General features: G+C 39.1%; 1 protein-coding gene across 11 annotated transcripts; it reads left to right on the top strand.

The window, feature by feature from the left end:
- The first annotated feature begins 1,771 nt into the window (after positions 1–1,771).
- On the top strand, positions 1,772–22,558 carry LOC103139210 (poly(rC)-binding protein 3-like). Of its 11 annotated transcripts, none has more exons than XM_007553712.2 (13): positions 1,892–1,993; positions 10,297–10,444; positions 10,536–10,559; positions 10,649–10,681; positions 10,769–10,885; positions 11,597–11,728; positions 11,965–12,093; positions 13,580–13,723; positions 15,695–15,736; positions 17,042–17,120; positions 17,622–17,680; positions 18,449–18,618; positions 18,715–22,558. In XM_007553712.2, the coding sequence occupies exons 2-13, from the start codon at positions 10,370–10,372 to the stop codon at positions 18,767–18,769; spliced, it is 1,059 nt and encodes a 352-aa protein (XP_007553774.1). In that variant the 5' UTR covers positions 1,892–1,993; positions 10,297–10,369; the 3' UTR covers positions 18,770–22,558. The 11 variants fall into 11 exon arrangements, with proteins under 11 accessions (XP_016527800.1, XP_016527799.1, XP_016527802.1 ...); XM_016672309.1 differs by having other exon boundaries at positions 1,893–1,993; positions 10,294–10,444; positions 17,045–17,120; positions 17,625–17,680; XM_016672307.1 differs by having other exon boundaries at positions 1,893–1,993; positions 10,294–10,444; positions 17,045–17,120.
- The last annotated feature ends 156 nt before the right edge of the window (positions 22,559–22,714 follow it).

Here is a 22,714-nt window from a genome sequence, read left to right as displayed (position 1 = left end):
TGTGTAAAATGTCAGGAGGTAGCAACACAGAAGGGGTGGGGGCTTGTCCGGGACAAGCCTGGGTTCATCACCTTGCTGGAGGCCACACATGGATGGAAGAAGTAAATCAACTCATAGAGTGACAGAAACTACAGAGACTCCCCGTGGACTCATTAGCTGTCACCTTTCTCCTCGAGTCCCTGAGTGTCCTGATCAGAATTTCCTGTTCGCATTAGCTTGTGGACACTTTGAACATTGAACTGGAGATACAGTTGATTAATTGGACCAAAAAACACTTACAGAGGTCATTAAGGACAACTCATCAAACCTAGTGTCATGCAGCTAGCCCTGCTACTACAAATTTGAAATAGCAAAACTGCTGGCATTAGGAACATAGAAAACAAAACATATTTTCAGTCAAGCAAAACATTTCGTTTGCTTAACTATACTTCACACCTACTAGCCAAATTATTAGCTTGCCTCACGCTAATTAGAAAAAAGTCTGGTCTCATTTTAATATGACATAAGAAAAACCCTATAACAAAACTTAAGACTTATTTTTAGTTCAACTTCTGTAAATCTGGAGCTTCAAAATCTCAACTTTTAGTTTTGTTGGTTTGTCATGAAATAGTTGTAAAATCCAACAAAATGTCTTAAAAATCTTTTATGTTTTCTAGTAAGGCATGCAAAAATCTAAGACCTAAAATGATCCAAAACGCACCAGCAAGTCCAACTCCAAATGGCCGAAGAAAAACAAAATAAAGACTTTAGAGTGAGTCAGGTGGTCCAGGGGTCTTCTGAAACAAACAACTGCATATTGTATGTCAAAGAACTGTGGAGAGCGAGCATAAAGATTAAAGGAAGTTATTAGAAGCATTTCTTGTTTCCACTCTGACCAGTTTTCAAGAAGTTTTAATGTAGCAGCTTTTGTCTGGTGTGGCGAGCCACTCACTCTTTCTTTGCCTCTTTTGACTCAATGTGGAACACATTTAATGCTCTATTTGTATTCTCTCCCATGGGCCATTTTACAGTCGGGTGGATAGGTAAAGACATGATTACTATTCAGTGTTATAGAGGTGCACCAATTAAAAGCAGATACAGTCCTTAGCATCTGCGCTGAATGCAAACAATCAACAGCGAGGTTGTTCTCTATTGTCTGCATTGTCCCTAATCCAGACATCCTAACCCTTCCTACCGCTTTTCTGTTGCTGCCGTCCAACCCTAATGATGGCAGATTAAGCTCTGCACAACTGTCCATCTGACATGAGGGCTGGATTTGTGCTGGATTGGAAAAAAAAAATCTGGACGGGTGGCCTCCAAAGCTCTGTAATTCTGGACATACACGCTCTCAGAGGGAAGCAGATTAAAAAGCAGGAGATGGGAGTGAGCGCGCAGGTTTTAAGGCGCTCGTTTGCGCCAGAAAGTTGTGGTCGGGGCTTCTCTGATCTGGTTTTCTTTTTGTGTGTGTGTGTGTTGCTTGTCATTACCAATAACAAGGACGATGGCTTTCTGGATTCCAAATGTCCCTGGAGGCTAAAGTTCTGATTCAGACTGCCCCATCATCCCCAGACGTGCCCCCTGTAATGCCCGTGTGCCTCATTGGGCATGTCCCCCTTTTCTTTTTTTTTTTTTTTTGATGCATCAGAGGGAAAATTAAAGGGTGAGGGGCGGTGGGTATAGAGGGCAGTGGGTGATGGTCACCCAAACTACCCCTCTCTCAACATGCAGCCTGTTTGCAAAACGGTCTCTGGAAACAGTCGCAGCACGAACCTCGCTCGACGAGTATGCAAGTCGGTTTCGTCATATAAATTCGAGAAGCGTCACGTGTCGATTGGGTCGCTCACGTGACCCCCCCGGCTGGACGGGCCAATAGGGTGGCAGGGTTTTTTCCGATCAAAGGAAGAGAGAGGTGCGCGGGGGTGGCGGGGGGTGGAGAAATCATCTTCCCTTTGCGATTTTTAATCCTTCAGCGGCGATAGTGGTTGTCAGCTACTGTATCCTGCACCGCGAAAAGGTAAACTCTTTTTCTGCTCCTGATTACGGCCTCTTTTTTGTTGTCGTTTTAGAACAACGCTTTAGTTGGAAAGCCAACATTTAAATGCAATACTTGTTAAAAGTTTTTAGAAAGAAATGTTTTAAGTTCTTGCTTGGGTTGACGGAGTTGCGCAGGCTTTGAACTCTGGAAAACTTGAATTTCTAGATTCTTGGTGAGGATGTGGGGAAGCCATCAATAATTAATTGACTTACTAACTTACCCACTGACTTCTTTTTTGAACCCAATCATTTTAAATGCTTTCATTGGCAAACTCCAACATGATGAATTCGTACTGGGTGGGAATCTTTTTTTCGTTTTCCCTAAAGAACGCCATGGTTTGCAGTCAATCGATTTTGCTTTCAGGCATCTGGCAGTTGTCATTGTTTAACTGATTGTCTTTTGCTTCAAGCACGAGCGATTTCATTGTTTTGCAATTAGCTGCATTAGATGTAGAAAGGATTCGCTGACACACAATGGATAAGGTCGTTATTCTGATTACCTCCATGCGGACGCTAGCGCCATGGCTTGCCTTATTGTTGGGTAGTCGTACGAAAAGATAAATGTTGTGCGTCATTTTGTTGAAATCTGCCCTGATTTGTTCGGACTAAGCACTCAGATATGATGTCTGCGAAGCGACAAAACTAAAATGTGAAAAAGAAAGGGAAGCAGGAAAAGGAAATGGGGACATTCTTGTCTCGTTCCGCATCAGCGCTCGGGGGAAGCTTGGCGTATGGAAACCATGACTTTGTGACAACCAGTGATCTCACATTACAAACTGTGGCAAATCTAAAATGGCCGACTTGGTGCTGCTCTTCGGGGCGCAACATGGTGTGCCTCCGTTCCGACGACTTTTCCTCAGCACACTAGAAGCGCGTGAGCTAAAGCTGGAACCTCTCTGTGGTCGGGAGTCGTGTTGGTTGTTGGGTGCGTCCTCCAGTTTGAGGTAGTTGGAGCTTTGATTGTGATTTAGGTTGAGATGTCAGGATGCTGGTCTGCTGATGCGGACTGACAGCTCTTGAGAGGACTGTCATAGCGGCGCATAGGAAGGCCGACTGGGTGGACGCCCCCTGCCTCCGACCCCCCCTCTGCGCCGCATAAAACAAAAGCCAGACGAGACGAGAGCTGCTCATATACCAGGAAACCGAAGACGAACTCAGCTCCTCATATCTACTTGATCAGTTCCCTTCTCTGACAGCAGAGTAATTATTTGACCCCTTCCTGCTCCAAACTTTGAACTCTGAGAGCCTTTTCTCACATCTCCCGCCCCAAAGTGAGACTCTCCTGTGATACAGAGCATATGGCTCAAAGAGGTCACCCTCTGCGGTCCCCCTCTGTTGCCCTACATTCTCGCTAATTTCCCTTTTGTTCACCCCTAATTGGAGCACAAACACGTTCCAGAATCGGTTAAATGATGATGGACACAGACATCTAACTTTGGTTGTGTTAATTCGGCGGATGTAAATCTGCCACCATTTCAAGCATTTCTTTCAGAGAAATAAAGTAGGGATGCACCGATCCACTTTTTCTCACTTACAATATCATCCAGATATCTGAGGTTTAGTGCCAAACGATACCGATCCGATACAGAAAAACAGAGATGATGTTTTACAATGTGTATTTTTAAAACGTATAAATACATATACTGAATAACAAATGCACCTGATAACTCCTTACCAGTACGGCATATTTTGATACACCAATAGCTTCACAAGCTACAAACATGTAAAGACAATTTTAATTTGTTCAGTTAGTGCGATTAGCAGTATAACATAAAATGTAAAATAATTGATAAAGAAAGTGAAAATTGATAAAAACAATAGGTTGACTGTCTTGGTCAAAACTGAAACAAATCTTTCAAATGGTTCAGAAAGTGAAACTAGCAATTCTAAGTAATGTAAAACCAATAATAAGGCACGACTTCGTTCAAAGCAGAAATCATACAATTAGAATGAATAGATCTACACTTATGGATCAGACGTATTGTCACCGATACCCGATTTAGAATTTCGGGAATATCTTGAATATTGGGACCGATACCCATATTAATATCAGATCAGTGCGCCTCCAGAAAACTATGCAACCTTGTCGCTCACATTTGATTGAAAGGCAAAATCCAACAAAAATGATGCCTTCCACCTCCAATAGGCACATTTTTAAGGTACGAAAACCTGAAAACTTGAGACTTCAGGATTTAATTTGCCTCAGTAATGAAAACGTCTTAAGGCTGTTGTTTCGGATTGACAAAACTTATATTTTACTCAGGACAAACAGATGCTAGAGGCTTTGACCTGGTTTGAACAATTTTATCGATGTTCCTTACTAGATTTTACATCTGTTTCTCTCCCAGCCTTATTAACTCACCTCAGTATCTGAATTCACCAGACGATAGTTTGATATTTTCTCCAAATTGAATGAACAGATGTGCAGTAACCAACAAAATTTTGAATTCGCTTTGATTTCATTGTATATACAGAAACAGAACACCAAGACTGACTTTACATGGAAAAATAGCATCTCCTGAATGCATTAATTTACATTTTAAACAGTAAGAGGTATTCCTGTCACATTAAATAATAAATCAATTAATCGCATGAAAAATTAAAAGACAGTCAATTTTCATTGGCTGGATTTATTGTTTTTCTAATTTTTGTCTCTTTTTACCAAAAACTGATTCATAAAAGTCTTCAGTCTGGTGCTTTGGTCTCAACTATCCCTTTTTTTCTTTTTTTTTTAAAAGAAGATAATTTTGTTGACAGAGACTTCATAATTAATTTTATTTGTCGTTTCTGTTGTTTTCTTTCTTTATTTTGGATATTTCAAATGTCTTCCAGTTCATTAGATTCAAAGTTCAAAGTTTCAAAGTTCATTAGAATTTAAATCCTTGAGATCCTTGAGAATGTGTTCTTGAATTAATACTATTATATCACTTGAAAATGGTCTCAAAACAACAATATTATCGTTTATCGCAATAAGTTCTGGGACAGGCCTAATACTTAAGTGATAATATCTTTGATTTGCATAAAGAGACTAGAATCTGAGTTCCGTATGAAATCAAGATCTTAAACACGTTGTGATTACATTTGAATGAAAAAGCGGCTTGGAACACATGAGCCACTTTTGCTATTCATACACTTTCTAGACTCTTCTTTAAAAGTTCAAAGTAAAGTTTCTCGTCCATTTGAGATCCACAAACATCCTCCTTCCTTGTTCTCGCCACCATTTGCAGCAACTTTCCATCGTTCACACACTGACGGTTCTGCATACAGTGAGCAACTCCACTCAGTTGGCAGCAACTAAAGAGGAAAGAGGTCAAGGGATGGCAGAGTTTAGTGATTCGGGCTCTTCAAGAGCGACACTCGAGTCTTTTCTGCGGCCGAGGCGGAGGAGGACGGAGGAGGAGGGAGCCATTTTGTGCGCCGTGATGCCCAGCCGAGCGTAAAGCGTGATTAATTCAATAGCCGCCATCGAAGAGGAGGAGGAGGAGGCTAGCAGCGCTGCAGCGCTGAGCATGACCCACTTTCCCTGTCAGATGTCAGAAAAAATTCCCCGCCACGGCCCTGTCTGCGTTTTCGCTTTAAACGACTTCCCAGCGAAGCCCGGTCAAATCTAGTTTCATGATTTTTTTTGTTGCTTTTTCCCCCCTCCATGCATTATAAAAAAAAAATTTAAAAAAAGAGGTAAAATGCTGCAAGGAATTTTGGCGCCGGTGATTCACAGGCCCTTGACCTCATTCTTTTAGGATGCATGAGCAGAATGAAACTACTGAAATGCAGCTCCTACCATTTTTGAGGCCTGACAGACTCTTTTTCTTCTTTTAGTTGACCTAGATTAACAGCTGAGTTTGAGTCTTAATTGGAGAGTTTTTAATTTTTTCATTTTCCTCCATCAGGGTTTTAGAAATACATTTCCACCTTTAAGCACCATCTTGCCTCCAAGATGAAACCATTGATTTAATCCCAGCATAAATCTGTGTTTTTCTTTTTTTTATTTTTTTATTCCTCCCTCTATTCCTCCCGCCTGCCCCTGGAGAGGACCTGCACCGCTGGCTTGGGTTTTAAACCCGGATTAAGGCTTTTTACGTAATCTGGTCTCCTCTGGGAGATTGGGAGGGGACAGCTGGCGGCCGAATCCCTGCCGCTCATCTCCCGAACCTCTAAAACCGGCATCCGGCGGCGCAGATTGTGATACATTTACAGTCAGTAGAGCGCTATAAAATATGTATATAGTTTTTCATTTCGATACATGTCAGGGATTACAGGGAATCTATAAGCACTGTGTGTTATGGAGGAATCTGAACTGATGCTGATGAGATCATATTAAGCTAATATAAAACCCAAAATCAGAGGCTCGTTTGGATCTGTCGATGTTTAGCATCTGAAATATTTTCACTTCACGTTGTTGACGCCAAGAAGATACAAGCATGTATGAAAAACTAATTTTACCGTGATGTATACATTAAACTTTGTCTACAATGAATCTAAAACAAATTCTGTTCCTTCTTTCATTTATCGGAAAATAGATTTTTCTTTTTCTTTCTGTTACATATGTTTGAAAATGCTATGACGTCCGTCTGTTTGTTTATGAATTTCAGTTGCATCTTTTTGTTTTTCAAACATTTTCTATTTGTGTGCAAGTGGTGGTGCTTATACATTTCTATAATCAACACATATTTCTATGTCTATTAACTGAATTATAAAGGATGGCTTAGTTAAATCCAAACAAACTGGATGAAAAATAAAAGATGGAGACATTTATTTATATTCAAAAGACATCTAGTGATGTGAAAATAGTCATTTTCTTTATAATCAAAATGATGTCCATAAAGTCTAATTGAGGTTTAAAATAAATGTATTTTTGTTTTGTTTTTTAAAATCCCTAAATGTGGTTGAAAAGACGACCGATGAAGAAATCTTGTGATAGTGGCCCGAAAAGTAAAAGGTGAAACAGTAATTTTCCATTGTGGAAAAGAAATCTATAGGAAAATGTGTCGCTGATGACTTAAAGTGAATGAAAGATAAAACATGAAAATATGTGTTAGACTCATTAAGTTCATCTGTAGGTGTGTATCGACATAAATAGTGTCGACATTTCAAGGCAGAAAAAAATGTACATGATGACCTCTAGTGATATATCAATGTTGTCAATAAATACACACATAGATGTCCAAAGTGTGTATTTATGGCTGATAAATATGTCAGACTTTTAGATGACTGATGTCTAAAAGTCACAGAAAAGAACAAGGTAAAGCAATATTTCTATAGTTCAGAATAAACGTCTTTATAAAAACAAGTAAAGCCTTAATTTAGCCGAAACATAAAAACCAATGAAGAAAAGGTGTCTACTTGTATGTATACAGTAATTCAAAAGGGGAAAGATATCTGTCGCATGGTGGAGAAAAATAAACACAAAGACACCTAATTATATCAGTGTGTCTGAAAAGAAAAAGACGGAAAGACGTTTTTATGACGTAGAAAAGATAAGTAACTGGTACAAAAATATACAATAAGAAAATACATCTATTTAAATTCATCCCAAAATGGAGATGGAAGGAACAGAGTGAAAACACTTTCAATTTTCAAAGTAGAAAAGGCGTCTAGTCTACAAAGAAATATGTAACAATGGTCAAAAGGTACAGAGAGCAATGAATGCCAAATTAAAATAAACAACTTGTAAAATAATGATTTAAACAAGTCATACATTTTTTAAATAAGTTAGGGGGCGATGATGACAGGAGTTTGTCCTGTAATTGGCATCCTTTAGCCTGGAGGAAGCTGTCACACACTTCAGACAGCATCAACATTAGCCCCGCCCGCTAGCTAACACAGTTAGCGCATGTTAGAGATATTTCAAACCAATCTAGAGAATCTAGAGGCTGGAGTTGCTCACCCAGATTTTGTGGTAAATAAAACACAACACTTTAATTATGTTATCAAAGCTATTCCTGCACTTTCCAGGGAAGATACTAATAGGAAACTTGGAAGACTTTCCATTTGAAGCAGCCAATCAGGCATCAAGATCTCTATAGAAGCTACCCTAATCCCACCCACTGAGTTTAATGGGCGAATTTGACAGTTTAAATTAATTAATGATGTGCTTCAGCACAGGAGCACACAGTCATTTATTCAAATCATGAAATGATTATATCTAGTTTTGAAAATAAAAGCAATATGTTTGATTGCAGCACATATGTATAATTCCATATTTAATAAATTATTTCTGTAATTTATGACATGTAAAACAATTAATTACAGATTTAAATAATTATTTCACAAGTTATTTATTTGTTGGACTTTGGCACTCTTCACTCTCCATAGAAACATACAGAACTTTCAAAGATAGGAAATAAACATAGAAGTAATAAAAGTTTCTCATTAATCAAAAATATCTAAAAATAAGTTCCTCTTACAGATTACAACTTTCTAAAAAAAGAGGCATAGAGAGGCTCGCTCTTTACTCTCCGTTTTTTCTGGATGACACTGAAATTACGAGTTTGTCCTGTCGTGTCTGAATGATAACAATGGAAATATCTTTTATGTGTGTTTTTTTTATCAACTTCTGGCTTCACATGTTGCCATGTAAGAGTTCTTAGCCACACATAGGAGAGAAATGGATTTATTTCAGTTTCCACATGGCGACAGAGCCTGGGATTGACAGCGACTTTGTCTGTTCTGTCAAGGTCAGCCACTGCAGGAGCTTTTCCGCTCGCTCTGAAACCAAGGATCTAATAAAGCAGCAGATGGAAAATTTGTGTTTTAACACAAATCATCCCACAAATCATAATTTTATCCATTTTTTGTTTGTTTAGTAAAACAACAAACAAAAACACTTCTGGATTGAAGCTTTCGGCTTACTCGTGACTCTCTCTCCTAGTGTTTGGCAGAATGTCATCCTGATTAAAAAACAAAAGTCGAGCCGTGCTTTCAGTCCACGCTGCGATGTTTGGGAATTCTGTCAGAGAATCTGGCTGCAGATTAAAAACCCCGCAGCAGACCTCATGTGTACATTCACATCCATCCTTTTCAGAGTCAGGTTGTGGGCTGAGGCGCCCTCTAGTGTTTCCTCTGATAACTGCAAATCCTAAAGTCTGAGTCATGACATCAGATGTCAGGCAGAATTAGAGATAATCCAGATTTGATTAAAAAAATATGATTTTCATTCTTACACTATATTGTTTTTCATATATTGTTTGTTATCATGTTGAATAAGTCTTATAACAAACAACAGCACACATTCCTTTGCAAAGCTTTAGAAATCCATCATCCACAAACATAGAAAACATAGGATTGTATTCTACCAAAATAACTCTAATCGCACATTGGTAACACATCCAGGAGATCACAAAAGAACTCATAATATCTATAGCCGTGCAGGCCTCACTGCCTTAGCTGAGATCGATGTTGACCTAATTGATGCAACCACATCTGCTGTCCAGAGGAAAAATCCTCAACCAGAATATCTGGTCATCAGTTCAAGAGCTTAAGCTCGAGCGCCGGGACAGGGAGCCAACATACACTGGCCAGTCCACCTTCAAATAGCTCAAAAAACTAAAAACAAGTTTTGGAGTGGCCCAGGCGAATTCTGGATTTAAATCCGATTGAGATGGTTTTCAGGATGCTGAAAACCGGACCAGGTCAGATCAAAATTATAGCCTTGGGCAACACTACTAACCCAGCAGATTGAGCAGTCAGAGGTCTGGACCTCTCGCAGTCTAGGCATCATGTTCAGTAAGAGCGCGGCAGATGTCACAGTCAGACAGCGGGTAAATTGATGGGGGAGTCCTGTCAGACCAGCAGTTCCTGAAGTCACTGGAAGCCCCTCTTAGGACTGTGACATGGTTAAATTGGTAGCAGTTTAAAATGATGGACTCGGATCCCTAATTAGAGTTAATTATTTGGTTTGGATTGGGCTCGAACACAATGTCAATGGGCTCAGGTCATGTTGGATATTTTAGGTCTACAGTGACGTAAAAGATTTACAAGTGCAAACACTTGATGTCAGTTTGCGCCATCAAGAACGGTACAACCAGTTATTGGGTTTAGGGGACAATTACTCTGCCACAATGGGTTGGTTTGAATAGCTTCTTTTCCCTAAAAAGGGAGATCATTTGAAAGCTGCTTTCTGTATTTACCTTTGTCTGCTATTATTTGAGAAATCTATACTGGTGCTCCTGGTAGTCCAAAGAAAAGCTCCCTAGTTGGTACAAATTTTTATTCCAATGTTTGGCAAAATGACACAGTCTTCAACCACCTTAAATCTCTGTTTTCTTTTTTGTCGCCCAGCAGCTGACCGGTCAGCCGACTCCACCACCTCCTCTCTCACGAGACCATACCCCTTCCTTTCACTTCCAACCCCGACATGGAGCCCATCAAGGTTCAGTCAGAAGGTGGCCTAAACGTGACCCTCACCATCAGGCTGCTGATGCATGGAAAGGTACGAACAGCCATTTCTGCAAATCCTCTGGCTTTGAGATTGATCTTTAGCAGTAAGTTGAGATTAAACCTGCTTTGTCCTTCTCCTGCAGGAGGTGGGAAGCATCATAGGAAAGGTATTTATCACAAGCACAACAACTAGAGCTTTCCAAGTGGGATGTTGTCTCACTGCAAACATCTAACTGCTGTTTAATCTGCTTCTCAGAAAGGAGAGACTGTGAAGAAAATGCGCGAAGACGTAAGACCTTTTCTCATCAAGTTCATCGGTCTATTGGTATATTTTTAAGACGCCACTGCACATTTTCAGCTTTCCTTTTTTGTTCAGAGTGGCGCCCGCATCAACATCTCAGAAGGGAACTGTCCAGAGCGGATAGTGACCATCACCGGGCCGACAGACGCCATTTTCAAGGCATTCGCCATGATTGCCTACAAGTTTGAGGAGGTAAAGCTTTCAGTTGGATTCGCAATTAGATCCATAATGGACGTAATTACTGACCAGCGATCAGTATACACAAAGTCTGATTTGCAATAGGATGCACAGATTATGCTTTATGTTACTGTAAATATGTATGTAAAGCTATCAAAAAACAAAAGCTCCATCTTTTTCTGAGCGCCCCTGCTGGCTCATTGCCACCCAGAATACAAAGCAGGCTCGGTTGTCTTATGTAGGACAGAAATGTGCTGATCTCACCTTGCAGCACCCTCTGAAAGTGGGCCAGTACCGTGTTTTCATTTGGGTGTTCAATCGCCGCACAAGACTGTTTACGCTGCAGATGGACCGACCTGCCAACAGATCGCTTAATCTTTGCAGGAAATAGTTTCTGCAGAAAAAGACAAACAAGAGAAGATTTCTGAATTGAACTGAAACTGTTGCTTTGAACCAGTTAATTAGTCAGATTTGGGAGGCAGTAGATGAGGTAATTACATCATTTGGGAATATTCAAGCCAGGAAGTTAAAACTTGGGCATATGTTGGTCTTCCAAATGGGCACCAGCTGCGTTTCCATTAACTACATGAATGCACAATCAAATATACCTTTGATTTCGATTTGTAAAAGTTGCAAAAGTTTAAAGTTTATGCCTTATATTGCCAAATATGTGAAAAAAAGAACAACTTTTTAATAAAACATGGCGTGTCCTCGCTTCCCGTCCAGGACATAATCAACTCCATGAGTAACAGTCCGGCCACCAGTAAGCCTCCAGTAACCCTGAGGCTCGTCGTTCCTGCCAGCCAGTGTGGCTCCCTGATCGGCAAAGGCGGTTCCAAAATCAAAGAAATGAGAGAGGCAAGCAGAACTTTTGTTACCTACATCATCTCCATATGCAATAATGAAAAAATTTCCATACATGTTCTCCAAATCCAGGATTAATGGATATCAAATAATTCCCTTTTAACCTCTTCCCTCTGCATAATCCCAAAAGCGTGATCATGAAACCTCTTCTGCCACAACTCTCTCACTGTGAATATATTTAAAGACGACTGAAAGGTCACGTTCTGGTTTTATGTTTGCTCCCGCACCAGTCGACGGGAGCTCAGGTCCAGGTGGCGGGCGACATGCTGCCCAACTCCACAGAGAGAGCGGTGACCATCTCCGGGGCGCCTGAAGCCATCATCCAGTGTGTCAAACAGATATGTGTGGTGATGCTGGAGGTACAGTGGGGAAGGGGAAGGGAGGGACACACACTTAAAGTCTTCACTCACAAAACCTAACATAGAGGAAAGCATGACATTGGCTTTTCGGCTAGAAATCTGTAGCATCAAAAAGTTCAACGTCTGTAGAACTTCCTACTGACCAATGAGAGTGGGCAGAGCAAATAGGGATGAAGGCTGTTCTCCTCCAGACTGCTAATGAAATGTTACTGTAACATTTCTACATATAAAATAAATTAGTTTCTATATCTAAAATAAATGAGTGCATTAAAATAAATCTCTGTATTTCTAAAAGAGATGCATCGATCCAACTTTTTTCACTTTTGATACCGATATCGATATCTGAGGCCGATACTGATCAGATACAGACGGTGCTGACTTAAAATATTTCTTTTTTTAAACACAGACATAAATGCACAGAATTCATTTGATAACTCTGCACCAGTACAGCACACTTAAATACACCAATATTTCCACAAGCTTGGTCAAATATGTAAAAACAACTTTAATTTGTTCAGTCACAATAACCAATGTCAAATAAATAATACAGAAACTGACAATAATTGTCCAATACCTTGTCCAGCATGTAAAGAGCAAACAACCTTCTTCCAAATGGTTCATAAAAAGAGATTAGGTCTTCTAAATATATCTTAAAATCAATAATAAAGCATGACGTTGCTCAGAGCACAAAGCGTTCTTAAAATTAGACTGAATAGATCTGCCCTTACAAATTGGGCAAGTTGTCACTGGCCTGGAATTTTTTTCAAAATCAGAACCAATACAGATATTGATATCGGATCAATGCATCTCTAATGTCTCTTTTTGGTCAACTCAGATTACTGGTGTAGACTGCATTCAAAATGTTGATATTCTTATATCATTTAGCAACTTTTAGGACAGACATAGCAACTTTCTCAGGTGATGGATTTGACGAGCGAGCACCTTTGTATTTTTCCTCCTCCTCAGTATGCATTTAGGCACTCTGTATCAAAACAGAACAATCTACCCAGTCCTATTTATTCTTCACCACTGTTCTCACATGTCAGAGTTCTATGTCGGATCTTCTTCTTGCACCATTAATTTTAACTATCTGCACAGCCAGTTCTCCATTGGGCCTTCATGATGGCACCAGCCATGGATGCTAGGACTTTTGTGACATGACTGTAAGTCTCCAGAATACGGACCGAGAAATATATTTAAAGTGCAAGTATGTTGAGTCGTCATTATCCAGTTGAAAGTGGTTTTTCCAGGTAAATCCAGGTCTAGTTGTGCACTCAACCACAGTTTGGACATTTTATGTCAGCATGAACACACAGTGAAGAGCACTTTCGTGTGTCACAGGTTGTCTTCCCCCAACGGCACCGTCCCCTTCTGGTCTCACTTTATGCAACTTCTGTCTCTCTTCTCTTCTGCTCTAACACTTTCTCCACATCTCCCCCCTTCCTACCTCCCGTCCCCCCACTCTCTCCTCCTTTGCTCTCCTCAGTCCCCACCGAAAGGTGCCACCATCCCCTACCGCCCAAAGCCTGCCTCCACCCCTGTCATTTTTTCAGGTGGCCAGGTAAGAGCAGACCCACTGGGGGCGTCCACAGCCAACCTCAGCCTCTTACTGCAGCACCAGCCACTGCCTGTTAGTGTCGCACCAGGTTTTACTCACTCTTCCTCCAGACCCTCACTCCCCCGTTTCCCTGACCCCCCCTGGCCCTCGACTAGCATGAAACCACCACCGCTGTTTACTGTCACCCACCAGCCTGAGCCGCTTGAATCAGAACTGAGATAAATATTACCAGAAAATGATTATGCTTCTTATTTCCTTCAGACTAAAAAGAAAATCTCAAACCAATGGTTTCAGATTGGGTTTGGTTAGTGGGGATGATTATTGGATTTATGAAACAAATTTTTTGCAACCGTTTTCAGGATTTCCCTCAGAGAACTTGCCAGACCCAATGGTAGGGATGCTACCAGTTGCCCCACTGTGCTTTTGTACTAATAAATGTTAAGATTTGACAAGAAATTTTGAAAATAAAGCATCAACAGAAAAGAAAACACAACACTAGACTAGTAGAATGAGTTGCATGTCATAACAAACTTTACTGCTAAACAGGGTGTGATCAGGACAGGATCTTCAATGATTTTCAAAAGATCAGGTATTTTTGGGTTGTGTCTGCTCTTGCAGTGTATAGATAGGGCAAAATACTCTAAACTCTGGTGGCTAATCATTAATAACGTGATGATAAAATATGTATTTGTATGTTATTTGTGTCACCATGTTTTTTACGCAATCGTACGGTAGATATGTCACTGAGCATTCAGATTCTCAACGCATTTGCACCAAAAAAACTGTGCATCCTGCTGTTTATGGTTTAGAACGAGTCATTCATATACATCTTATTATTGGTATTAGCAGCTTGCCATAAGGCTTTGATATTTGACTTGTATGTTAATGCAATATTCTCCAAATCGAGCCTCTTCTGTGAGAACTCCGCACTGTACTCGGCAATTAGTACTGAGTACAGTGTGTCAACTATAAACCTAGCTGGAGTATGTAAAAAAAAATTAAATAACTAAGCAAATAATACTTAGCCTGGAGGTGGGGCAAGTAGAGCCTGGAGACCCACCAGGCACACTGGGGGAGCACTGCATTTTTCATATAATTTATTTCTGCACTAGATCACAAAGCAAATAAATACATGAAAAAAAGTTAAATAAAAATCATCTTTGAATCTGATTAGGAACAATAGAGACAAGTCAAACTGCACAGTTTGACTTAAAACTGTATTCAATTTAATACCCGACTGAATGTAAGTTTCAGTAACCCTGACTTAGAGTTTCCAATGTTAATCATGTGAATAACCATTAAAAGAAAAGCCAAGCAGTTATTACAGAGTCGATGTTTGTAACTTTCATTTTCTCAACTCTGATTTGATTCCCTAAAAAATAAAGAAATCACTTCTTGGAGAGAGAAGTTTACTTTCACAAGCCACATTCTTGGCTACCTGCCTTCTCTTTTGCTTCAAATCTCATGAGGCTTGGCCTGAAGGGAAACTTTGATAATTTACCAGTGGTTATGCAAATGTTAAGTAATCAGTAGCAAAATCAAAAGGAGTCCTTATTAGAAAGTGTCAGATCTCAGTCAAGAAATCACGTAAATAAGCCTATGACATAAATCATAAATTTTTAGGTAAAGATTGAACCTTTTTTCCTCTAAAATCAGTTTTCCTGTATGTGCGGTTGAGGCCTTTTCCTTTTAAAATCTAATTTAGCTCACTTCTGACCTCTGCGGCCTTAAAAGTGCAACACAACCAGTGAACCAATCACCCCGCTCCTGTCAGGGTTCCTTCTCTGGTTTTCTCCACACTCTCCCAGTCACCACCCTGCTGTCTGAGTCGTTCCTTATTGATTTGAGTTCAACTGGATCTGACTGATGAATAGAAGCAGGACTGATTTGAGTCTAAGTGCATGACTTTACGTCATACGGCTACAAATATAAATCAATTTCAGCTTTTCGGTTTGTTTGTACTCTTTGCATTTCGATGTGGTTTTTGTGTCTGGTCAGTCAAAGTAACGTAATAACGACTGGCTCCTTTCTTCGTGTTCACAGGCTTACACCATTCAAGGACAGTACGCCATCCCTCATCCAGATGTGAGTGCTAACCCCACGAGGCAGTCAACGCTGCACTCTCCATCAATCTTTCTATCCACCCTATTAATATTAATTAATAATATTAATATTTTTCTTATGGATGTGCATTTCCTCTCTACTGGCTTTATAGCTCCTTGGCTACCTGCCTTCTCTTTTGCTTCAAATCTCATGAGGCTTGGCCTGAAGGGAAACTTTGATAATTTACCAGTGGTTATGCGAACATTAAGTAATCAGTAGCAAAATCAAAAGTGGTCTTTATTAGAAATACATCTATTTCTGTTTATTTAGAAGTAAAATGAAGACACTTCTATCAAGGATTATACAAAAAAACAACATGGAACTAAACAATAATAAGTTTCACTATGGAATACCTATAGAACAAGTATTCCAAAGTGAAACTAAATATAGTCACAACTCTATAGTCACAACTCTCACCGTATGAATTTGTTCAAAGAGCTATTGTATTTTGTTTTTTCAATAAATTTTGGACTTTTCAAATTTGAAAAATTCAAAATTTCTTTTTAAATACAACTTTTCTAAGATTTATTACAATTTGTTTTTGTTTTTTGGTAGAAATTTATTCCTTTCTACATCCATCTACAATGGCCCTAATACACCGTTGTTTTATCCACACTTCCATTGACCTCATTTTCCATAAAATCTGTATTTTGGTGTCTTGAATACATTGGAGTTGAGAAACATTGCTGTAACCATCTCCTTACACTGCAACAATGGGCTTACACAAAGAGCAGAGAAACACTACACTTTGCCTAAAGTCAGTCTTGCACAGGATGTATACACACATCCTGTGCATACACATTATGTATATGATTTTATCTCCCTTTGTTTCAGTTACTGAAATTTTGATTCAGCACCCTTCCCTTATCAAGGAGGCTATGCATCACACCAGCAGCTAAAAGGAAAATGTTTCCAAATTGTAAACAAAGAAGAAAAGCTTTAAAAAGAATACATTGCTAGGAATACAACAGAGCTCTTGCCACAGCTTGTGTGGTACCATTCTAGAGAAAACAACTAAATGTCCTACCAACTCACACAACCAAGGATACTCCAATCAGGCCAAGTCCAATGCTCCTTCTCTCCAATTTGTTTTGCTCTCTGTCTCTTTTGGTTTTTGTTCTTTGCCTCTTTACTTCTCCTCAGCTCCTTTCTTTTCTTTTGTGCCATTTCCAGCAGACCTCTGTATAACTCTCTATGTCTGTCTGTGTGTGTGTGTTTGTGTGCGAGCCGGAGTGGGTTTTTAATGATGACCTCATAGCTCTGCTGTCCTCCTCCTCCCCCCCTCAGCAGTTGAGCAAGCTCCACCAGTTGGCTATGCAGCAAACCCCCTTTACCCCCCTCGGACAGACCACCCCTGCCTTCCCCGGTACGTACCCACCTACACAATGACCCTCTTTACCGAAGATCCTTCTCTCGTTTTTACCTGTAGAGAAAAACACTTTCTCTTCCTCCTTTATTTTCTCTCTCACTCTCTCTCTCTTCTTTGGCTGGATCTGTCCTCTCTCTTTATTCTTCATTCTTGTTCTTCTTGTCGTTTTTTTCCTATTGGTCTTTGTGGTGCACTGCAATTGACATGGCCTGCTGGTGGTCTGCTCTTGTTGATGTTGAGGTTTCTTTCGATGTCTGGTTTTCCCTTAGTAATTCTTTTGGAATAATACAAACTAATATAGATTTTTGTTTTGAGTTAACTGTACTCAAGGTCCTCAGGCAATGACGTATGTGGGCTTTGCTTAGGCCTGAGCCACGCTTGTGTGATTCAGTTACTGCTAGAAGTCTGTAAAGAGAGTTCACGACTTGTTCCCTCAACATGCCAAACTGTTTTGTCCTTTTGCTTTCCCCCTTTTCTTTGTCTGCTTCCTGTGTTCAGCAGCAGGTCTGGATGCCAGTAACCAGGCCAGTACTCATGAACTCACCATTCCCAATGATGTGAGTATAGATTTATGATAATGTGCACGTCAATAGCTGTGTTTCCATTGACCATAAAATTGTGCAAATTGGAGTTATGGAAATAAATTCACTTAGAGGAAACACGCCAGAAGACTCGTTTTCCAATAAATCATTTTCACAGTAGAATGAAGTGGTTTTCCAGCCATATTGAAATTGATGTATTTTGCAAAACTGCAATAGAGACAAATTTTCACATCATGCCGGTTTGCATTCAGCAGCAGTGCCATAAACTGTAGACACTAGTCTCCTTGATCAATGCACAGCTATCTCCACCAGAATTTGTCATTTTAAACCGGTGAATCCATAGCTCTTCTGTAAAATCGGCCACTACAATTTCCCTAGAACGGCAATAGTAATAGTCTCTTCTGATGGCAGAGGATGAGCACTGGTGCAGTGGCTGAGACATGATATAACTCATATTTACGCCAATGGCCGTCATAAGTTTTCATGACTTATGTCAACAAGATCATTCATATGTGATTTTAAACTCAATTGTGAAATTGTGTATTTTTTTTTTGTTTGTTTTTTTTGTCGTCGTCTGGGAGTTTTAAAACAGGGGTGTCCAAAGTGTGGCCCAGGGACCTTGAGCACTTTCATACTGAAAATTTTGTCCGAATGACAAAATGTTTGGACACTCTTGTTTTAAAAGAGAGTATTGTTACAGAAGCCAATTCTTGTACTCATGTAGAAAGTGTTAGGACTTTCAAAGCTCTAGCCATCCTAATTCCTGCCCCATTTTCTTCCCAGCTAATAGGCTGCATAATCGGACGCCAGGGAACCAAAATCAACGAGATCCGTCAGATGTCTGGGGCGCAGATCAAAATTGCTAATGCCATGGAAGGGTCATCGGAGCGCCAGATCACCATCACAGGGACCCCCGCCAACATCAGCCTGGCTCAGTATCTCATTAATGCAAGGTCCGAGAGCTCAGTATTAAAAGTTTCTACTATTTTTGAGCAAAGGGTGAAAAAAACAAAAAACAAAAAAAAATCTAACTTGCAATCAACCTATAGGTTCAGAGACGTGGCTGCCATGTGGAACGACCCATCATCCATGACCACATCCTGAGATCCCTGACTGGCTCCTCCGTTTGGCCCTTTCCAATGACCGACTACCGCAGACAACCCTGATGAAGCCCCTCGGACTCTGGCTCTGGCTCTCCGAAATCCCTGACCGCCTCACTGCTCTGGTTTACCCTAGATCAGAGAGGTTTTGGTGGCCGCTTATATTTCAGAAAGCCAAATTAAATCAAAGATTAAAAAAAAAAAAAAAAAAAGACATACAAAAAACTGTTGATTAGTTTTTTTTTAGAGAACTGTTAAAGCATGTTGAATGTTTATTAGGAGAACAATCTGTGTTCATTTTTCTTGGTTTTCTTTTCGTCTATTGCTTTTCTAAATATCTTTCATTGCTGCGTCATAGAACAACATTTAAAAAGTATTAGCAAACGACTGAAGATTTCTGTAGAACGTAGGTATCTGTATATTACTAAACAGCTGCTCAGTGATGCTATCGGCAGAGTGTGTGGTGGGATGTAGCCAAATGACTCGAGCTTAATTACATAGTTTCAAAAGTAAAAAAAAAATAAAAAATTTGGACTGTTCCTTGTCAAATCTCTGCCCAAGACTCTTTGCTGCATCACATGACCCTTTGAAGCCAATGGCATCACTCCTCCAGCCTCCCTTCTCATGTTAATTTCCTCTATTTACAATATTGATTATACTGCATGTGTTCAGTGTTGTGTTGTTGCGTATTTGAGTAGAAAAAAAACAAAAAACAAACCTGCTCCGTGTTTGTGCTTCATGTAATGTTGTTGTCATATCTTTGTGACCCCGTTTCTTTTCCATAAACTTTTGCAGCATTTTCGACCGTTCACGTCCAGTCCTACTCCCCGCCCAGACAGAACAACTTTCCAACATCGCCTCCTCTGAAAACCGATTAATCGTAGTTATATACTGTAGATGCATGGATGAGAATTAGTGAAAATCAGTGACTTAAAACACTGACGGGAAAATTTTTATGATTGTTTACTACCTTATGTTTTTTTTGTACAAGGACTATTGTGACTTGTCACATAAGTCGACTACGCGGCGCTCATGCAATAGACTACTCAACACTTTACTCTGGACTGCCTCTGGTGTGGGAGGATTAGTTGGACTTCAAAGTCAGGTGCTGTCCAAACGTTTAGGGTTTTTCGGCCAACTTCGAAGAGGCTTAAATGTTTGGACACATGGTACTTTTGGGGCCAAGGAATGTTCAGGGGTTCATTTGGGGGGAACCCACAGGGCCTGGGCGGACGTGACCACTCAGTCTCTTTTTCACGATTGTTCATCTTGTCATGTTTTGTCATCGTCACGCAGTTGATTTGACGCTTTAGTTTTGAATGTCTTTTCATTGTCACAACCACGTCGGCAACTTAATTGTTTTTGTAAAGGACAAGTTGGATGACAATTTCTGCTTTGCTGGTTTTTCATTAAGCCAAGATGTATTTATCTATAGTGTTGTGATGCACATATATTTTTTTTGTTCGCTAAGTTAAGTTTGTTTTTGCTGTATTGTACCTAATATGAGAAGGAGGTGTTGGTGATATTTGGTCAACTTAAGTAATTCAACTATCCTTTGAATATGATAATAGTTCAGGATGCTCTACAGATGCTAAACAACTTGGGTGATCTCCTTTTAGAGCTTCTGTGCTAAGCTCAGTTCAGCATTGAACAATTCTTGAATGTTGTTGTTGAAGCACATCAACTCTAATCTAACACAAACGCTTTGCATTTGCAGTAGATTTATTCCTACACACACCAATATTGTTTTATTTCTAGTGGTAAATTTATTACAAAAATAAAAATCTGACCCTTTGGGAACACTGTTACTGCTACATCAGTCACTGCTAGCTCTCAGCTAAATTGGTATTACACCGGAAATAGAAAATGGCTATCAAATTTGTTAATCTACATCTAATTATTTTTAGGCTAACTAATGTTAGGCTACCCAACACCAAGTCTGAAAGCCAGAAACTGTAATTTAATGTTTTATAAGCTATTGAATTTCTGTGATCACTTTTTATTTTAAACTAGTCAAGCATCACACTGAATATGAATCATTTCCTTTAATATGAATGGTTGTTAGGGATAGTGGGAGTGGAATAAATCCATCATAAGAAATTTTTGAATTTTCATAAGTTGTTACAGTTTTGCGAATATTTTTAACTAATTAAACAGCATATTAAAAGTCATCACCATTCTTAAACAACATTAGTGCTTATTGGCTACCATAGAAATTAAAATTAGCTTTAGCTCCAAGTTTGTTGCACTTTTATTTAGAAAAATTCTAAATTAAAATCCATTAAAAGTTCTGATAGTTACATCTTGTGAATTATATGAACAAAATTAATATTAATAACTTTCCAAAATAACATCAACACTTGCTAGAAAAATGTCTCTGTTGGCTGGCTAGTTTAAACTGGCCCTGACCAAGCTAAAGCCAGGAAAGTCCAAATTCTAAAACTTGTAAAATTTGTTTTAAAAGTTTTCTTCTACCATCATATAATAATAATACCATCAGCATTAATGTTTCTAAAGCAATTTCACTCCTTGAAAAATTTTCCTCTAATGGCCAGCTAGCATAATAGTTAGCACTGGCATTGGCTAAGCTATGTTAGCTTGATTAAAACCCAGAAAGGTCTACATTTAAACCTAAGTTTGGATTTTTGTGTTTTACAAGTTTAATATTCTAGTGAATACTACAGCATCAGATCAAATACTGACAAATTTTGAAAGTATTTTGACAGCAATCTGTTAGCTGCCTTACTTGTCATCATTGGTAGTAGTTATGCCAAGTTGCCAGAGAACTAAAAGTAATGTCCAGCTCGAAACATTATTTTCCAAACTCACTTTTCCTCTCAATCTTCAGTGCTTTGATAACAAAATGTGACTATGTACATGGACCAAATACTGTTTAAATCTACTAAAAGATACACAGTCAATGATTATTCTGCAATAACTCTTTATTTTTTTAATGTTTAATCAAGTAGTCGTGGTAGTCTTGAATGGATTTGTGTTTCTTTTCATTTTTCTTGTAATTTCTTGTATTTAAGTGGGAATGTTTGTCTAATCTTTTAAAAAAAAGAAATTATGTTTTTAGGACAGTTTGCTAATACCAGACAGGGATTTCTTTTTGCGTTACACGTAAACAGAGAATACCCTGGAGGCTGATGTGGCTTTTTTTTTTTACAACGGTTTTTAGTGCATGTGTACGATTGAAATGTTCGCTTTAACAATCAGTACTGATTAGCTGTTTCTATCACAGCTGAGTGTGCATTAAACAAATGGTTTTGTTGTATATTTTGAAACTGATTGCAAAGCATAGCTATTAAGTTGTAAGGCTAAGTCACGGCAGTGCGAGTTCAATAACATCAGTATTCATGTGTTACTCAGTGTTTGAAAATTGTATTTACATTTGTGTATATGCCTGAGTATGCCACAACTTTGAAACAAACTGCAACTAATGCAATAATAGGGTGCAATGTGCAATTATTTAATCGGTTATTTCTTTATTTGCTTGGTAGATACAGAAGAGCTGTGTAGCCTGTTGAAAATGCTTTTATTTTATCAACGTTTAGAGTGGCAGTAACGGCTGGAAAAAAAACAAAAAGATTCATCAGATTTTTTTTGTTAGTTTTGTTCATGTGTATTGCAGTTTGGGGGGGAAGAAGGTTGGGTGATGGAACTTTGTAACTATTTTCAATTGATTTATTTGCCATGTGCAGATCTATATTAGTTGTGAGTAATTGCATAGCTTTTAATTTAAAAGTGTTGGTAAGAATAAAAATCAAATAAAGTTTAAATTTTTTCCTTCTGAGATTTGTTTTTCTCTGGGGGCGACAGGGGTTCACTGTAAATACTAATTAAGCTAACAGCAAGGTAATAAGCTAAAATCTTACTACAAATTTTTGTATCTCAACAAGTAAAAATTCATCACAAAAATATTTATGCTAATGGCACATACAACAAT

Source organism: Poecilia formosa, unplaced genomic scaffold (genome assembly GCF_000485575.1).
Source record: "Poecilia formosa unplaced genomic scaffold, Poecilia_formosa-5.1.2 Scaffold58, whole genome shotgun sequence".
Lineage (NCBI taxonomy): Eukaryota > Metazoa > Chordata > Actinopteri > Cyprinodontiformes > Poeciliidae > Poecilia > Poecilia formosa.
The sequence above is the reverse complement of the archived record's forward strand: the minus strand, read 5'-3'. Positions and strand labels throughout refer to the sequence as shown.

Bases quoted from the DNA above. Each gene is read 5' to 3' on its own strand.
- LOC103139210 (XM_007553712.2), top strand. From the start codon at position 10,370: ATGGAGCCCATCAAGGTTCAGTCAGAAGGTGGCCTAAACGTGACCCTC. The intron at 10,560-10,648 runs GTATTTATCACA...TCTGCTTCTCAG, and splicing joins TGGGAAGCATCATAGGAAAG to AAAGGAGAGACTGTGAAGAA. The intron at 10,682-10,768 runs GTAAGACCTTTT...TTTTTTGTTCAG, and splicing joins TGAAGAAAATGCGCGAAGAC to AGTGGCGCCCGCATCAACAT.